Source organism: Saimiri boliviensis, chromosome 15 (genome assembly GCF_048565385.1).
Source record: "Saimiri boliviensis isolate mSaiBol1 chromosome 15, mSaiBol1.pri, whole genome shotgun sequence".
Classification (NCBI taxonomy): domain Eukaryota; kingdom Metazoa; phylum Chordata; class Mammalia; order Primates; family Cebidae; genus Saimiri; species Saimiri boliviensis.
The window spans coordinates 90,686,209-90,701,304 of record NC_133463.1 but is presented as its reverse complement, the minus strand read 5'-3'; the positions used below and the strand labels follow the sequence as shown (position 1 = coordinate 90,701,304).

At 58.6% G+C, this 15,096-nt stretch overlaps 1 protein-coding gene across 1 annotated transcript; it reads left to right on the top strand.

Moving 5' to 3' along the window:
* The first annotated feature begins 7,190 nt into the window (after window positions 1-7,190).
* LOC141581419 (lymphocyte antigen 6D-like) lies at window positions 7,191-10,138 on the top strand. The gene is made up of 3 exons (XM_074386634.1): window positions 7,191-7,276; window positions 7,877-7,975; window positions 9,012-10,138. Exons 1-3 carry the CDS (start codon window positions 7,228-7,230, stop codon window positions 9,194-9,196), a joined length of 333 nt encoding a protein of 110 aa, XP_074242735.1. The 5' UTR covers window positions 7,191-7,227; the 3' UTR covers window positions 9,197-10,138.
* Window positions 10,139-15,096: the final 4,958 nt, after the last annotated feature.

Below are 15,096 nucleotides of genomic sequence, written 5' to 3'. Positions count from 1 at the left end.
AGAAATAATGAATAAAAACTTCCCAAATTTGGTAAAAGACGTGAATATAAACATCCAAGATGCTCAATGAACTCTAAGATGAACGCAAAGAAACGCACATTGAAACATGTTACAATCAAACTTTTGAAAGCTAAAGTCAGAATCTTGAAAGTAGCACGAGAGAAGCCATTCAATACATACAAATAATCCTCAGTAAAATTATCTGCAGATTTCTCTCGTTAGATACTTTGGAAGTCAGAAGGCAGTGTGCTGATATAATCAAAGTGCTCAAAGAAAAGAAAAAAAAAGTTCCCTATCAACCAAGAATCTCATCTCCAGAAAACCTATCCTTATAAAGTATGGGAGAAATTAAGACATTTGCAGATAAAGAAAAGCTGAGGAAATTCCATGCCGTTAGATCTGCCCTGCAGGAAATGCTTAAGGGAGTCCTGTAGGTTTAAATGGAAGGACAGTGGACAGTGACTGAAGGCTGTATGAGGAAATAAAGGTCTCATTAAAGGCAAAGGCACAGGCAGAAATGAAACCTAATGTTATTGTAACAATGACATGTAACTCCCATTTTTGTTTTCTGCATTATTAAAGAAACGAATACACTTAAAAAAAAACAACCACTAGCCTGCAAACTACTGCTGTGGTTTGAATGTGTCCCCCCAGCGTTCATGTGTCGGAACTTTAAGCCCCAATGCAATGTGGTGAGAGGTGGGGTCTCTAAGAAGCAATCAGGTCACGGGGGCTCTGCACTCATGAATGATTAATGGATTAGTGGCGTTACCACAAACATGGTGCCATCCTCCAAACCGCATGAGAATATTTGATCCCAATGTTGGAGGTGGGGGTCTGACGGGAGGTTCTGGGTCATGGGAGCGAAAGCCTGGTGAATGGCTTGACGCTGTTCTTGACGCAATGAATGAGTTATTGCTCTATTGGTTCCTGCGAAAATTCCCCCAGGAGCTGGTTGTTAGAAAGACACGGGCATCTCTCCCCTCTCTTTCTCACGTTCTCTCTCACCCTGTGATTTCTGCACATGCCGGCTCCTCTTGCCCGTCTGCCGTGGGTGGAGGCAGCCTGAAGCCCTCACCAGATGCAGATGTTGGCACCATGCTTCTTGTACAGCCCCCAGAACCATCAGCCAGATAAACCTCTTTTCTTTATAAGTTACCCCCAGTTATTCTTGATAGCAACACAAATGAACTAAGGTCATCACGGGAGAGGGGTCCTGAATTTGTCCCGCTTCCCTCCCTCTCCCCCTCTCTCTGCCCTTCAGTCATGTGACGATGCATCAGGAAGGCTCTTGCAGAAGCTGGACCCTTGATCAATGGACTTCCCATCCTCCAGAACCATGAGCCAGATACATTTCTGTTCATTGTAAATGACCCATTCGGTGGTGGTGTTGTAGCAGCTCTGAAACTTCGATGACTTGTGGCCTCTTTTTCCATCATCAAAGTGAGTCACTCCAGTCTGTGCTCTGTCTCCACGTCACTGTCTTTGCCTCCTCTGACACTCCTGCCTCCCTCTCATAAAGCCCTGTGATTACATTGAAGACCCACCTGGGTAACCCCCGCCCCTCTCCCCTTCTCCAGCTCCCATCTGCGAAGTCCCCTCTGCTGTGTGGGCTAACATAGCCGCAGGTTCCTGGGGTGGAAGCGTGAACATCCTTGGGGCTGTTTACCTGTGGGACACAGAACAAAGTTCTGACCCACTGTTCAGCTCGCCTGGAGAGACCAGCCTTAGCAACAAAAAAGACAACAAACAAAGCTTCCTGGGGCCGGTGACTACTGAAGGTGTTGCCAGCTTCCTTATCACGGTGTGCTATTCCCAGCCTGACTCCTGCTCCCTTTCCAGCTCACCCAGAGAGGGTAAACACAGTGCGAACAGGGCAGCTAGGGAGCCTCAGGTGCCCTGTTTGGGAAGCCGGATCATGATCAGTCCCTGTCCTGAGGTGGCTGTGGGGATTTGGGATGATGAGTGTGGATGGTCTGCCCAGAGCACAGCTGCTCCTGACCCTTGGTCCCACGTGGGTGGCTGGGGCACAGAAGAACAAAATCTGGGACATGGAGGGACCCACTGTGCCTGGCCTTAGGCCAACATCTGGCTTGGTTACTGCCACATCTCATGGGATTCTCCAGGGTTGTTCCTGGGAATCCTGGCCAATGAGTCAGCCTGTGGCAGGCTGGAGAGGGATGAGGGCACAGGTGTGCATCATGGGGCTGGAGGTCCCCATCATAGGGGTCCCCAGGAGGGGGCAGCTGGTTCCCCTGCAAAGGGAGAGCCATGCAAGAGCCCACAGTGCCAGTAGAAGCCCATCCCATGTCTGTCAGGAAGACCCCCAGGCTCACCGGATGATTCAGTGCCCCTCTGCAGAGGGGAGCCCCCACCTGGCAGCCCCTACCTGGCAGTCCTCAACTGTCACTTGGCAGCCCTCACCTGGCAGTCCTCAACTGTCAGTCCCCACCTGGGGCCCCCACCTGGCAGTCCCCACCTGGCAGTCCTCACCTGGCAGCCCTCACCTGGCAGTCCCCACCTGGCAGTCCCCACCTGGCAGCCCTCACCTGGCAGTCCCCAGCTGGCAGTCCCCACCTGGCAGTCCTCACCTGGCAGTCCTCACCTGGCAGCCCTCATCTGGCAGTCCTCACCTGGCAGTCCCCAGCTGGCAGTCCCCACCTGGCAGTTCTCACCTGGCAGTCCTCACCTGGCAGCCCTCATCTGGCAGTCCTCACCTGGCAGTCCCCACCTGGCAGTCCTCATCTGGCAGTCCTCACCTGGCAGCCCCTACCTGGCAGTCCTCACCAGGCAGTCCTCACCTGGCAGTCCCCACCTGGCAGTCCCCATCTGGCAGTCCCCACCTGGCAGTCCTCACCTGGCAGCCCTCACCTGGCAGCCCCAACATGGCAGTCCTCTCCTGGCAACCCCCACCTTGCAGTCCTCACCTGGAAGTCCCCACCTGGCAGTCCTCACCTGGCAGTCCTCACCTAGCAGCCCCTACCTGGCAGTTCTCACATGGCAACCCCCACCTGGCAGCCCTCACCTGGCAGCCCCCACCAGGGAGCCCCCACCTGGCAGCCCCCACCTGGCAGCCCCCACCTGGCAGTCCTCACCTGGCAGTCCTCACCTGGCAGTCCTCACCTGGCAGCCCTCACCTGGCAGCCCCCACCTGGGAGTCCTTACCTGGCAGCCCCAACATGGCAGCCCTCATCTGGCAGCCCCAACCTGGCAGCCCTCACCTGGCAGCCCTCACCTGGCAGCCTTCACCTGGCAGTCCCCACCTGGCAGTCCCCATCTGGCAGTCCTCACCTGGCAGTCCCCACCTAGCAGCCCTCACCTGGCAGTCCACGCCTGGCAGTCCTCACCTGGCAGTCCCCACCTGGCAGCCCCCACCTCGCAGCCCTCACCTGGCAGCCCTCACCTGGCAGTCCTCAAGTGGCAGCCCTGACCTGGCAGCCCTCACCTGGCAGTCCTCAACTGGCAGTCCCCACCTGGCAGTCCTCATCTGGCAGCCATCACCTGGCAGTCCTCACCTGGCAGCCCTCACCTGGCAGTCCTCACCTGGCAGTCCCCAGCTGGCAGTCCCCACCTGGCAGTCCTCACCTGGCAGTCCCCATCTGGCAGTCCCCACCTGGCAGTCCTCACCTGGCAGCCCTCACCTGGCAGTCCCCACCTGGCAGTCCCCACCTGGCAGTCCCCATCTGGCAGTCCTCACCTGGCAGTCCCCACCTAGCAGCCCTCACCTGGCAGTCCACGCCTGGCAGTCCTCACCTGGCAGTCCCCACCTGGCAGCCCCCACCTGGCAGCCCTCACCTGGCAGCCCCTACCTCGCAGCCCTCACCTGGCAGCCCTCACCTGGCAGTCCTCAAGTGGCAGCCCTGACCTGGCAGCCCTCACCTGGCAGTCCTCAACTGGCAGTCCCCACCTGGCAGTCCTCATCTGGCAGCCATCACCTGGCAGTCCTCACCTGGCAGCCCTCACCTGGCAGTCCTCACCTGGCAGTCCCCAGCTGGCAGTCCCCACCTGGCAGTCCTCACCTGGCAGTCCCCATCTGGCAGTCCCCACCTGGCAGTCCTCACCTGGCAGTCCTCACCTGGCAGCCCCCACCTGGCAGTCCTCTCCTGGCAACCCCCACCTGGCAGTCCTCACCTGGAAGTCCCCACCTGGAAGTCCCCACCTGGCAGTCCCCACCTGGAAGTCCCCACCTGGCAGTCCTCACCTGGCAGTCCTCACCTGGCAGTCCCCACCTGGGAGTCCTCACCTGGCAGCCCCTATCTGGCAGTCCTCACCTGGCAGCCCTCACCTGGCAGTCCTCACTTGGCAGTCCTCACCTGGCAGCCCCTATCTGGCAGTCCTCACCTGGCAGCCCTCACCTGGCAGTCCTCATCTGGCAGTCCTCACTTGGCAGTCCCCATCTGGCAGTCCCCACCTGGCAGTCCTCACCTGGCAGTCCTCACCTGGCAGCCCCCACCTGGCAGTCCTCTCCTGGCAACCCCCACCTGGCAGTCCTCACCTGGAAGTCCCCACCTGGAAGTCCCCACCTGGCAGTCCCCACCTGGAAGTCCCCACCTGGCAGTCCTCACCTGGCAGTCCTCACCTGGCAGCCCCTACCTGGCAGTTCTCACCTGGCAACCCCCACCTGGCAGCCCTCACCTGGCAGCTCCCACCTGGCAGCCCCCACCTGGCAGCCCTCACCTGGCAGCCCCCACCTGGCAGCCCCCACCTGACAGCCCCCACCTGACAGCCCCCACCTGGCAGCCCCCACCTGGCAGCCCTCACCTGGCAGCCCCTACCTGGCAGTCCTCACCTGGTAGCCCTCACCTGGCAGTCCTCACCTGGCAGTTCCCACCTGGCAGCCCTCACCTGGCAGCTCCCACCTGGGAGTCCTTACCTGGCAGCCCTCACCTGGCAGTCCTCACCTGGCAGCCCTCACCTGGCAGTCCCAACCTGGCAGCCCTCACCTGGCAGCCCTCACCTGGCAGTCCCCACCTGGCAGTCTCCATCTGGCAGTCCTCACCTGGCAGTCCCCACCTGGCAACCCTCACCTGGCAGTCCCCACCTGGCAGTCCTCACCTGGCAGTCCCCACCTGGCAGCCCTCACCTGTCAGCCACCACCCAGCAGCTACCACCCGGCAGCCCTCACCTGGCAGCTCCCACCTGGCAGCCCCCACCTGGCAGCCCTCACCTGGCAGCCCCTACCTTGCAACCCTCACCTGGCAGCCCTCACCTGGCAGTCCTCACCTGGCAGTCCTCACCTGGCAGCCCCTACCTGGCAGCCCTCACCTGGCGGCCCCCACCTGGCAGCCCCCACTTGGCAGCCTTCACCTGGCAGTCCCCACCTGGCAGCCCCTACCTGGCAGCCCCCACCTGGCAGTCCTCACCTGGCAGTCCTCACCTGGCAGTCCTCACCTGGCAACCCTCACCTAGCAGTCCTCACCTGGCAGTCCTCACCTGGCAGCCCCTACCTAGCAGTCCTCACGTGGCAGCCCCCACCTGGCAGCCCTCACCTGGCCAGCCACTTCCCACCTTGGGCCTTCAGTTTCTTTGTCCATAAAATGGGGCTAAAACTCACACCTGGAATCCTGGTAGTCAGGAAGAAAGGACAACTTCCTGTCACTGTAAATCGTGAATATTTACTCATTTAATGGAAGCAGAGTGCTGCCGGCCCAGATGTGACTAATGGTCTCCTGGCTGCGTGGAGTCCAGGTGTGGGTTTTAGTCCCATCTTAGGAACAAGGATACCCGTGATCTCGGTGATCACCTCGGTCATGCCCATACCTGAGCACGGGGAAATGACCCCTCTCTTTCTCTCCCTGTGTTAGGGGCAGAATTGTGTTCCTCCAAATTCCTCTGTTGAAGTTCCGGCCCCCAGTTCCTCAGAGTGAGACTGCCTGGGGATAGGGTTTTTAGAGAAGTGATTAAGTTAAAATGAGATTATACAGGGGGCCCTCACCTACCGTGACTGGTGTCTTTACACTGGGGCCTGTTGGAGATTGGGGGGCTAGAGGAGGGAGAACAGGGGATGGGGAGATTGGGGAGGGATAACATTAGAAGAAATACCCAATGTAGATGACAGGGTGATGGATGCAGCAAACAACCATGGCACGTGTACACCTATGTAATGAACCTGCACGTTCTGCACATGCACCCCAGAACTTAAAGTATAATAAAATTAAAAAAAAATAAAGAAAATAGACATTGAAAATAGATGCTCAGTGCCGCAAAAGAAAAATTAGCACTGAAAAGCAGCACAATTTTTACTTCCTGGATTGCAGGAAGGACACTTTCACTAGCTATTGTGCCACATGAGTATAATGAATAAAGGAAAACACACACATTTATCCCTTATGCATTTGGGGTCGTCCTCACTGCCGTGTCTGATCTCCATTGGCTGGAGCCAGACCTCACAATCTAAGCTAAAACCCGATTGGCTAACAACTTACAACTTTTCTAAACAGGTAAAAGCAGTGGAGAGCTGGCATGCCTGTGAGCACGTCCAGCACCGATATCCTGGTTAAAGTACAAGGACACAGAGTGTACTACATGCCTGTAAGTCTGGCACATCTAACAGCTACATAGGATAGGGCTTCACAAAGTTATTAGCACACTTACGATTTATTCTTTAACAAGAAAGGAAACTTCAAAAGGGAACTTTCTACCTCCCACAATAAGCAGAGATGAGGACACAGACGTGCCCAGGGATGACCGTGTGAGGACGCAGGAGAACGTGCCGTCCCCATGCCAAGGACAGAGGCCTTAGGAGGGACCAGCCCTGCTGCCACCTTGATCTTGAACTTCCCAGCTCCAGAGCTGTGAGCCACACACTGCTGCCATTCTGACACCTGGCCTATGGCCTTCGTGATGGTGGCTGAGCCGAGGACACCCCTGGGTGACGCATCCCAGGGTGAAGCAGACAGCAGTGCTGCTGACCACTGCATGCCGTGGTGGGGAGGTGTGCAGGCAGGGGGCTGGCGAAGGGGGCACTGACTCTCTCTCCAGGGCACAGGGTGCCAGGCCTGGGCATCAGGGAACTTAGGAGCAGGGTGTGCTCCCGGAAGTATTTACTGCTCCAACCACACCTCAGGTGATATCACATGTTGGGATGGGCTCAGGAGACAACGATGAACACATCTGCCCCACCCCAGCCACAGCTGGAGAAGGCTCTATAAAGCCCGGCTGGCCTGATCCAGGCCAGACAGCTCGAGCTCTGGACGGGCCACACCTGCGTGCCTGTCCCCGCTAGCCATGAGGACCCACCTGTCTTGCCTGCTGCCTCTGCTGCTGGTGTGCTCAGGTGGGCTGATGCGCAATCTTGCTGTGGGTCCCCTGGGTCCCTGGGGATGCCGGCAGCCACCGTGACAGCCTGGGCTGGCCTCTGTGGTCAGGCACCCATGCCGGCCAGAAGGGAAAGCTGGGGCACAGAGGGCAGGACTCACCAGAGGCCCCACAGGGTCACAGCCTGGACCTTCGGCCCCATTTCCAGCCCCTGGGCTGCCTGCCCCCTCCGTCTTCCTGACTCACCCAGAGGCACTGTTGCTTCTGCCTGGTCCTGCAGAGGGTTGCCCCCACTGGCCGGGTGGGCTTTGAGGGGTTCCAGGGGTGCTGGGGATTGCCTGGTAGCCTGGACCTCTCAGCGCTTTGGTTCCCTGCCCCAGGTGATTTCTTGCCCCGGGAAAGCAGAGACGACTCCTTTATCTGAGCCCGTGTGTGCTCCACGGAGCGTAGCACTGGCAGGGCCTGGCATCCACACGGGTGGGAGGGTGGAGGACGGGGTGCAGGGCTTGGTAAGCTGGCGCCTTCCCACAAGCAGAGTCCACGTGCCTGGCGGTTGTGATGTGGGAGGCTGGGCCTGGCCCAGGGCTTGGTCTCTGACCACCAGCTGTGTCTCCCCCAGCCCAGGCCCTGACCTGCCATGAGTGCTCCGCCACAGGGAACTGTTTCCAGTCTACAGTCTGCCAAGACGACGCCCGCTACTGCCTGACCACCTTGACCAGTGAGTGCCTCCCTCTGGGTGGGCAGGCGGGCAGGGCAGTGTGCCTGGGCCTCAGCAGGAGGGCGGGGAGTAGTGGGGAGATCAAAGGGGCTGGGGAGACTGGCTTCTAATCAGAGCTCATGTTTGCAAGCAGTGCCTCAGGCAAATGCTGGCCCTCCGTGCCCTCCCTCCAAAGTGAGAATGGCACGTTGCCTCCATCCTAAGGTCCTTAGAGCGGAGGAGATATTCCACATGAAATGCCCCCCACAGCGCTGGCACACAGGAAATGCTTGATTTAAATCCTTGTAATTGCTGAACAGTGGTTACAGGCTGCTCAGAAAGGAAGAGGGAGAAAAGTACTGAGCCTGACCTTGGTCACACACTGAGCCCTGGTCCCTGTCCCACACTGAGCCCTAGTCCCAGTCACACTCTCAGCCCTGACCCTGGTCACACGCTGAGCCCTGACCCTGATCACACACTAAACTCTGGTCCCTGTCACACACTGAGTCCTAGTCCCGGTCACACTCTGAGCCCTGACCCTCGTCACACATTGAGCCCTGACCCTGATCACACACTGAGCTCTGGTCCTGGTCACACACTGAGTCTGGTCCTCACCACACAGTGAGTCCTGGTCCCTGTCACACACTGAGCCCTCTTTCCTGTCACACACTGAGCCCTGGTCCTTGTCACACACTGAACCCTGGTTCCTGTCACACACTGAGCCTTGGTCCTGGTCCCATACTGAGCCCTGGTCCCTGCCACACACTGAGCCCTGGTCCCTGTCACAAACTGAACCCTGGTCCCTGTCACACACTGAGCCTTGGTCCCTGTCACACACTGAGCCTTGGTCCTGGTCCCATACTGAGCCCTGGTCCCTGCCACACACTGAGCCCTGGTCCTGATCACACGCTGAGCCCTGGCTGCACTTGCCTTTTGCTGTCCATCCTTGTAAGGTGGGAGAACAATGAGGAAGAGTCAGGCAGGCTTTGCCCGCCAAGAGGGGCAAGAATGAATTTCACGGGCCTCAAAAAACAGCCCTCTGCCCTCTATTTTCCAGCTCTCCCGGGTCATGAAACGACTGTTATAAAATCATGTGCTTACACCTGCCCTGGCTACCAAGAGAGCCTGGCCGCCTCCAGGGCCTTTTGCTGCAACACGGATCTCTGCAACAGCACAGTGAGCCTCAGAGTTAGCTGGGGGCTGCTGGCGATCAGCATCTGCGCTGCCTACCTCAACAGATAGCAGTAGGCTCAGCCCCGGGAATGCTCAAGAAGGGACTGGGAGTCTGCCACGGACTTGCTTTGTGACCCTAGGCAGGGCGCTTGCCCTCTCTGGGCCGCACCTCCAACTGGAAGGATTCCAGGAGCGAATGGACATGTGTGTGGGCTTTGCAGGAGACAGTGGGGCTGCGTCTGCTCTGGGCCTTTGCCGCTGTCCAGGGTGCTGCATGGTGACTGCTGCCGGGGGAGGTGGCCACCTGCTGGCCTCTCCGGGATAGCGCAATAAGGCGGCCACAGCCACAAACCTGTTAGGGACGCCAGGTGCCGAGGCAGGTACCTCCGGCCGCCCAGACCATTGCCTTCCAGCCTTCATCTTCAGCTGCATTCCAAGGCTGGGTCCTCCTGAGAACCTGGGATCATGCTGACATGTGCTGCTCTAAGTTGGGTCCCAAGACCATTGGCAAACAGAAACCCTGTGGCGGGCCCTCCGGGTCTGTGTGCAGGGGAGGAGTGGCTGCCCGCATGGGGACAGCGGCACCCCAGCACCGTGTGGGTGAGCTCTGGTGGCAGCAGGGGCTGAAGTGGAAAATGTCAAGCTGCTGAGCACCCCTAGCTCCCCCAGGACATGGTGTCCCCAGGGTCTGCACCTGGAGGGTTGCCGTCCTGGAGGCCGATGCACTAACCCCAAACAGAATCTCAGCTCCTATGAACTCCAGTCCACTCTGGACTTCCGAGCACCGCAGTACAGGAAGACCAAGGGTCAGGCTTTGTCCAACTGGGAGTCTTGGCACCAATGGCCCTCCCCAATGCCCCCCGCCACTGCCTGCAAGCCCAGGCCTCTGGTCTTGGTCAGTGTGTTAATCTGCATATGCTTTAATTAAAAAACCTCATGAGAGTTGTCACTGCCTGTTCCCTGAGTGTGTTAGTTGACTTTCTCCTCAGAGACCCGAAACCCTAAGATAGCGCACCCCCACCCCCAGGCCCTTCAGTGAAGCCCCCCACACAGGCATTTGTGAACAGAGACTTCACCGAAGCTTCCCCGGAGGGCTTTCCCATGCCCTCTCTCCCAGAGGATGAGCACACAGGTGGCTTTCCCAGTGTTTCCCAGCGCTGGGGTGGAGCTGGGTGGGGCCACCTTCCTCACAAAGCCAGGGTCTTCCACAGCTGCAGCCCAGGGCAGGGCATAACCCGGCTGACTGCACCCCACTGCAGGGATGCTGGTGTGGCATGTGTCCTCAGCACCCCAGTTGTCCCTCAAGCACACAAGGGCTCTTGAGATGAAACGGTCCCTCTTGCCAGCAGGCTTCTGGGACACAGTTGGCCCCAGGCTGGACTTTCTGCTGAGACGCGCCCAGCAGTGGCTGTTCCTGTGAGTTGAGTGTTTGCAGCTGGTCGAGGGGCGCCGTGGGTGCAGATGTCGGTCAGTGTCGTGGTTGGGGGGGGTTACTGACTTTCTCCGGCAGGAGCCTCTTCAGGCCGAGTGTGGGCGTGGGGCCCTCCCACCTGCAGGGGACCCAACGAACCACGTCCCGGGAGCTGGTTTCTTGTGGAAATGATTCCACAGCTGAATCTCCAGGGATGGAGGGGGTCATCAAAAGGGGCTCCAGTGGAAGCCTCCGCCCCCCCTCTGCACGGTTCCCGCCCACCCAGTCCCTGCAGGGCGGCCAGGTGCAGCCTCAGACAGCGCTAATGACCAGGGCCCTCTCCCTGGGTCTGGAACGGCACTTGGTGAGCATCTCATATGCTGTGGGGTCCTTGAAGCCTGTGTGCCCAGCACCCAGCTTGGGGGAGGGGTGGTCGGGAGGACAGATGAGCTTTGGCTGGGCACTGAGGAGTGAGGTCACTGTGAGGACCGGCAGGGGGCACCTGCCACTCTCCTCATGCCCACGAGGCTGTAGGCTGCCCTCAGCCCCCGGGGCTGGGCACGGGAAGAAGTGGGGAACCTCGCACACCCTGATTCCAGCCACCAGCTTCCATCCGCACAGCAGGGTCAAAGAAGCTGCCCGGCCGCCCCTCCACGCAGGCCGTCCCAGTCACCGCAGTGTGGGCTGACCAAGGACCTTGGGCCTCGGCCACCCTCCCGGCATCCATGTGGCTCCACAGAGGCGAACTCTGACCTTAACAAAGAAACTCCCAACGGGGTGTCTCCGGGGGCGCTGGGGGCTGCAGATGTGAACACCGGGAAGTTTTATCACACTCGAAAGCAAACTGGTGCAGTCAGGGCTGCTGGCTCAGCGTTCTCTGATAAACAGTTTTAATTTAAATTCAAAGCAATGCAGCATGTGAATATATGTGGTGGCAGAGTGAGATGGCACAGCTCCGCGGAGGGTCAGGAAGCTAGAGACTCCCTTTCAGTCATCTCCCCAAACTCCCTTCCTCAGAAAATCCACGCATTGCATGCTCTCTTCCCTCAGCACAGCCTGGGTCCTGGCCTTTGGTGAATAAAACCGTCCCTGTCCTGCCCCCGGGAGCTTGTAGCCTGGAGGTACTGGGGACAAGCCAGTGTTGTCCTTAACTTGATGTGTAACTGCCTGGTGAGAGGGGCTGGGTGTGGGAGTATGCGTGGCCCCCAGCTTGGGGCTCATGTGAGGCTCCTGCTCCCTGCCGCATAGGTGTGGACACAGGTGTGGGCACAGGTGGGCAGGGAGTATGGTGCAGCTGCAGCTCAGTGTGTGAGTGTCTGCGTGGCGGTGGTGAGGGTTTCCGGGGTGAGGGTGGTGAGGGTGTCTGGGGTTGGGGTGCTGAGGCTGTCTGGGTTGGGGTGGTGAGGGTGTCTGGGGTTGGGGTGCTGAGGCTGTCTAGGTTGGGGTGGTGAGGGTGTCTGGGTGGTGAGGGTGCTGAGGGCATCTGGGGTGGTGGTGGGGATGTCTGGGGTGGTGAGGGTGTCTGGAGTTGGGGTGGTGAGGGTGTCTGGGGTGGGGTGGTGAGGGTGTCTGGGTGGTGAGGGTGGTGAGGGCATCTGGGGTGGTGGTGGGGGTGTCTGGGGTGGTGAGGGCGTCTGGGGTTGGGGTGGTGAGGGTGGCGAAGGTGTCTGGGGTGGTGGAGGTGGTGAGTGTGTCTGGGTTGGGGTGGCGAGGGTGTCTGGAGTAGTGAGGGTAGTGAGGGTGTCTGGGTTGGGGTGGAGACGGTGTCTGGGTTGGGGTGGCAAGGGTGTCTGGGGTGATGAGGGTGGTGAGGGTGGTGAGGGTGTCTGGGGTGGTGAGTGTGTCTGAGTTGGGGTGGTGAGGGGGTCTGGGATGGTGAGGGTGGTGAGGGTGACTGGGGTGAGGGTGGTGAGGGTGTCTGGGGTGAGGGTGGTGAGGGTGTCCAAGGTGGGGGTGGTGAGGGTGTCTGGGGTGAGGGTGGTGAGTGTGTCTGGGTTGGGGTGGTGAGGGTGTCCAAGGTAGGGGTGGTGAGGGTATCTGGGTGGGGGTGGTGAGGGTGTCTGGGTGGGGTCGGTGAGGGTGTCTGGGTGGGGTCGGTGAGGGTGTCTGGGTTGGGGTGGTGACAGTGTCTGGTGGGATGAACAGGCAGGGCTGTATGGTGGGGGTGAAAGCCCAGCTCAGGGTTTAGAGCCTTTCTGCACTGTGAGCTGGGACGTATCCCGCTGGATGTGGCCTGTAGAAGGTGTGGCTGTGGGGTGCGTGGCCTCTGAGGACAGCCATGAGGCGTTTGTCTAGGTCAGGTGGTGGGCTCTCTCTGGGCCTAACAGTGGGTTGTGACATTTTCTCAGGTCCTTAGAAATTGGGTCCTTTCTTTCCTCTTTTTCTCTGAGATGGAGCCTGGCTCCGTCACCCAGGCTGAGCGCAGTGGCTCAGTCTCCATCGTGGTTCACTGCAACCTCCGCCTCCCAGGTTCAAGAGATTCTCCTGTCTTGGCCTCCTGAGTAGCTGGGACTACAGGTGTGCACCACCACGTCCAGGTAATGTTTGTATCTTTAGTGGAGACACGGTTTCTCCATATCGGCTGGGCTGGTCTTGGATTCCTGACCTCAAGCGATGCTCCTACCTCAGCCCACAAAGTGTTGGGATCATAGGCGTGAGCCACAGCGCCCTGCTAAAGCTAGGTCCTTTCTGATGGGGCCCTCTCACCTGTGGCATGGGCACCCTGGGCACTTGGACTCAGGCTGACCCCAGCCTGTCCCTGCCCCAGGAGGCAGCGCCTGCTCATGCTGGGCGGGAGAGGCATCCCATGGTCCAGCCCTGGGTCCCAGAGCCCCTCGCCGTGGCTCCCTCTGCCCCTGTCCTGTGGCCCTAGACCCTCCTCGCCTCCGAATCCTGGCCTCGGGCTCTGCTCACGGATCTGGGGGGACAGTGGCTGCCTGTCACCTGCCAGTTTTTCCTATTCCCTGCCTACGTTTTCCTAATTAAGAATAACAAAGTCGTGTGCACGCGCTGCATCTCGGATTGTTTCCTTTCAGTAGAATTCTAAAATTGCGTGACGGGGTCAAAGACTAGGAACAGCCTGGAGCTCTGAGCCCACGTCAGCTCACCGCCGTCTGGAAGGACCCAGGGCCACTGCAGTCGGCCTGGACGCTCACTCCCAGCCCCCACGCGAAGCTGGCTTTCATGACTGAAAAGAAGATGAAACAAGAAGGCTTATACGTAAGCTGGGCTCAGGAATGTCTCCTCGCTCTGTGACTTCTTTTTATTGGTGGTGAGGCTGGGCATTCTGATCTGTACAGGTCACTTTTTCCTCTTTGTTTATGAATCAAAAGTCCCCACTGCCAGCCGGGCGCAGGGGTTCATGCCTGTAATCCCAGCACTTTGGGAAGCTGAGGCGGGTGGGTCGTCCGAGGTCAGGAGTTCCAGACCAGGCTGGACAACATGATGAAAGTCCGTCTCTACTAAAAATACAAAATTAGCCCAGTGTGGTGGTGCGCGCCTGTAGTCCCAGCTACCTGGGAAGCTGAGGCAGGAGAATCTCTTGAACCTGGGAGGCGGAGTTTGCAGTGAGCTGAGATCGCGCCACTGCCCTTCAGCCTGGCGATAAGAACAAAACTCTGTCTCAAAAAAAAAAAAAAAAAAAAAAAAAAATGGAAAAAAGTCCCCACTTCCTATTATTTTCTGCACATGACAATTATGACAGCCGCTTCTTGCTCATGATTTTTATTCTTTCCTGAGTTTGTCTCTTTTTGTATTTTTCCCATTTGTTTTCGCCTTTTTTAATTCTAAAAGCCGCCTTTGAGAAACTGAACAATTACTTCTTTATTAAGTGTGATAAGCCCTTGTCATATACTTTTCGGTTTTGCATATACTTTGAAATTCCCTTTTGCAGAAGGTTGACATTTGTATCATCAAATCTATCAAGCCTTTCGTTTCCTGCCTAGAATGTCCTTGCCCCAAATAGAAGCAAGTTCGCACGAGGCTGAGTAATTTTCCACTGAACTCTTTTCATCCCTCTGGGTCCTGATAACATTCAGTTGCCACAGGCTCAGGGGTTGGGGGGGGTGGCGGAGGGAAGTCTGGGTGGGGGGCCCCGGCCTCCACGTCACGCTTCCTCCCTCAGTGCCAGCCTGTCATGTGCACAAGGTCCAGCAGGGACCAGGCCTGGACAGGGCCCAGCGGCGTGCGTCTATCTCCAGGACAGCGCTGCCATCCGTGCCCGGCCAGGGCCTGTGCTCCCTCCTCCGTGGGCCGGGTGACGGGGCTTGGGGTGGAGCAGCGCAGTGGCCCCTCTCACCTGCTGTCACAGCCTCCTGCCTGAGCTCACCTCCGGCCAAAGGTGTTTGCTGAAATGAAGGCAGGAGGCTGTGGCCTTGGGGTGAAAGGCCTCAGAAGCCTCGGGGTGGGCGAAGGGGGACACTGAAAACCACGTGTGCTCAGGAGAGGCCTCGCCTGCCCCAGGGCTGTCACGGTGGCTAACTTCTGGTGACCTGTCCTTGTTTTCCTGGGTGGAAGTTGACTGCCAGCCCCACCTGTGGGGGCAAGGACGGCACTGTCC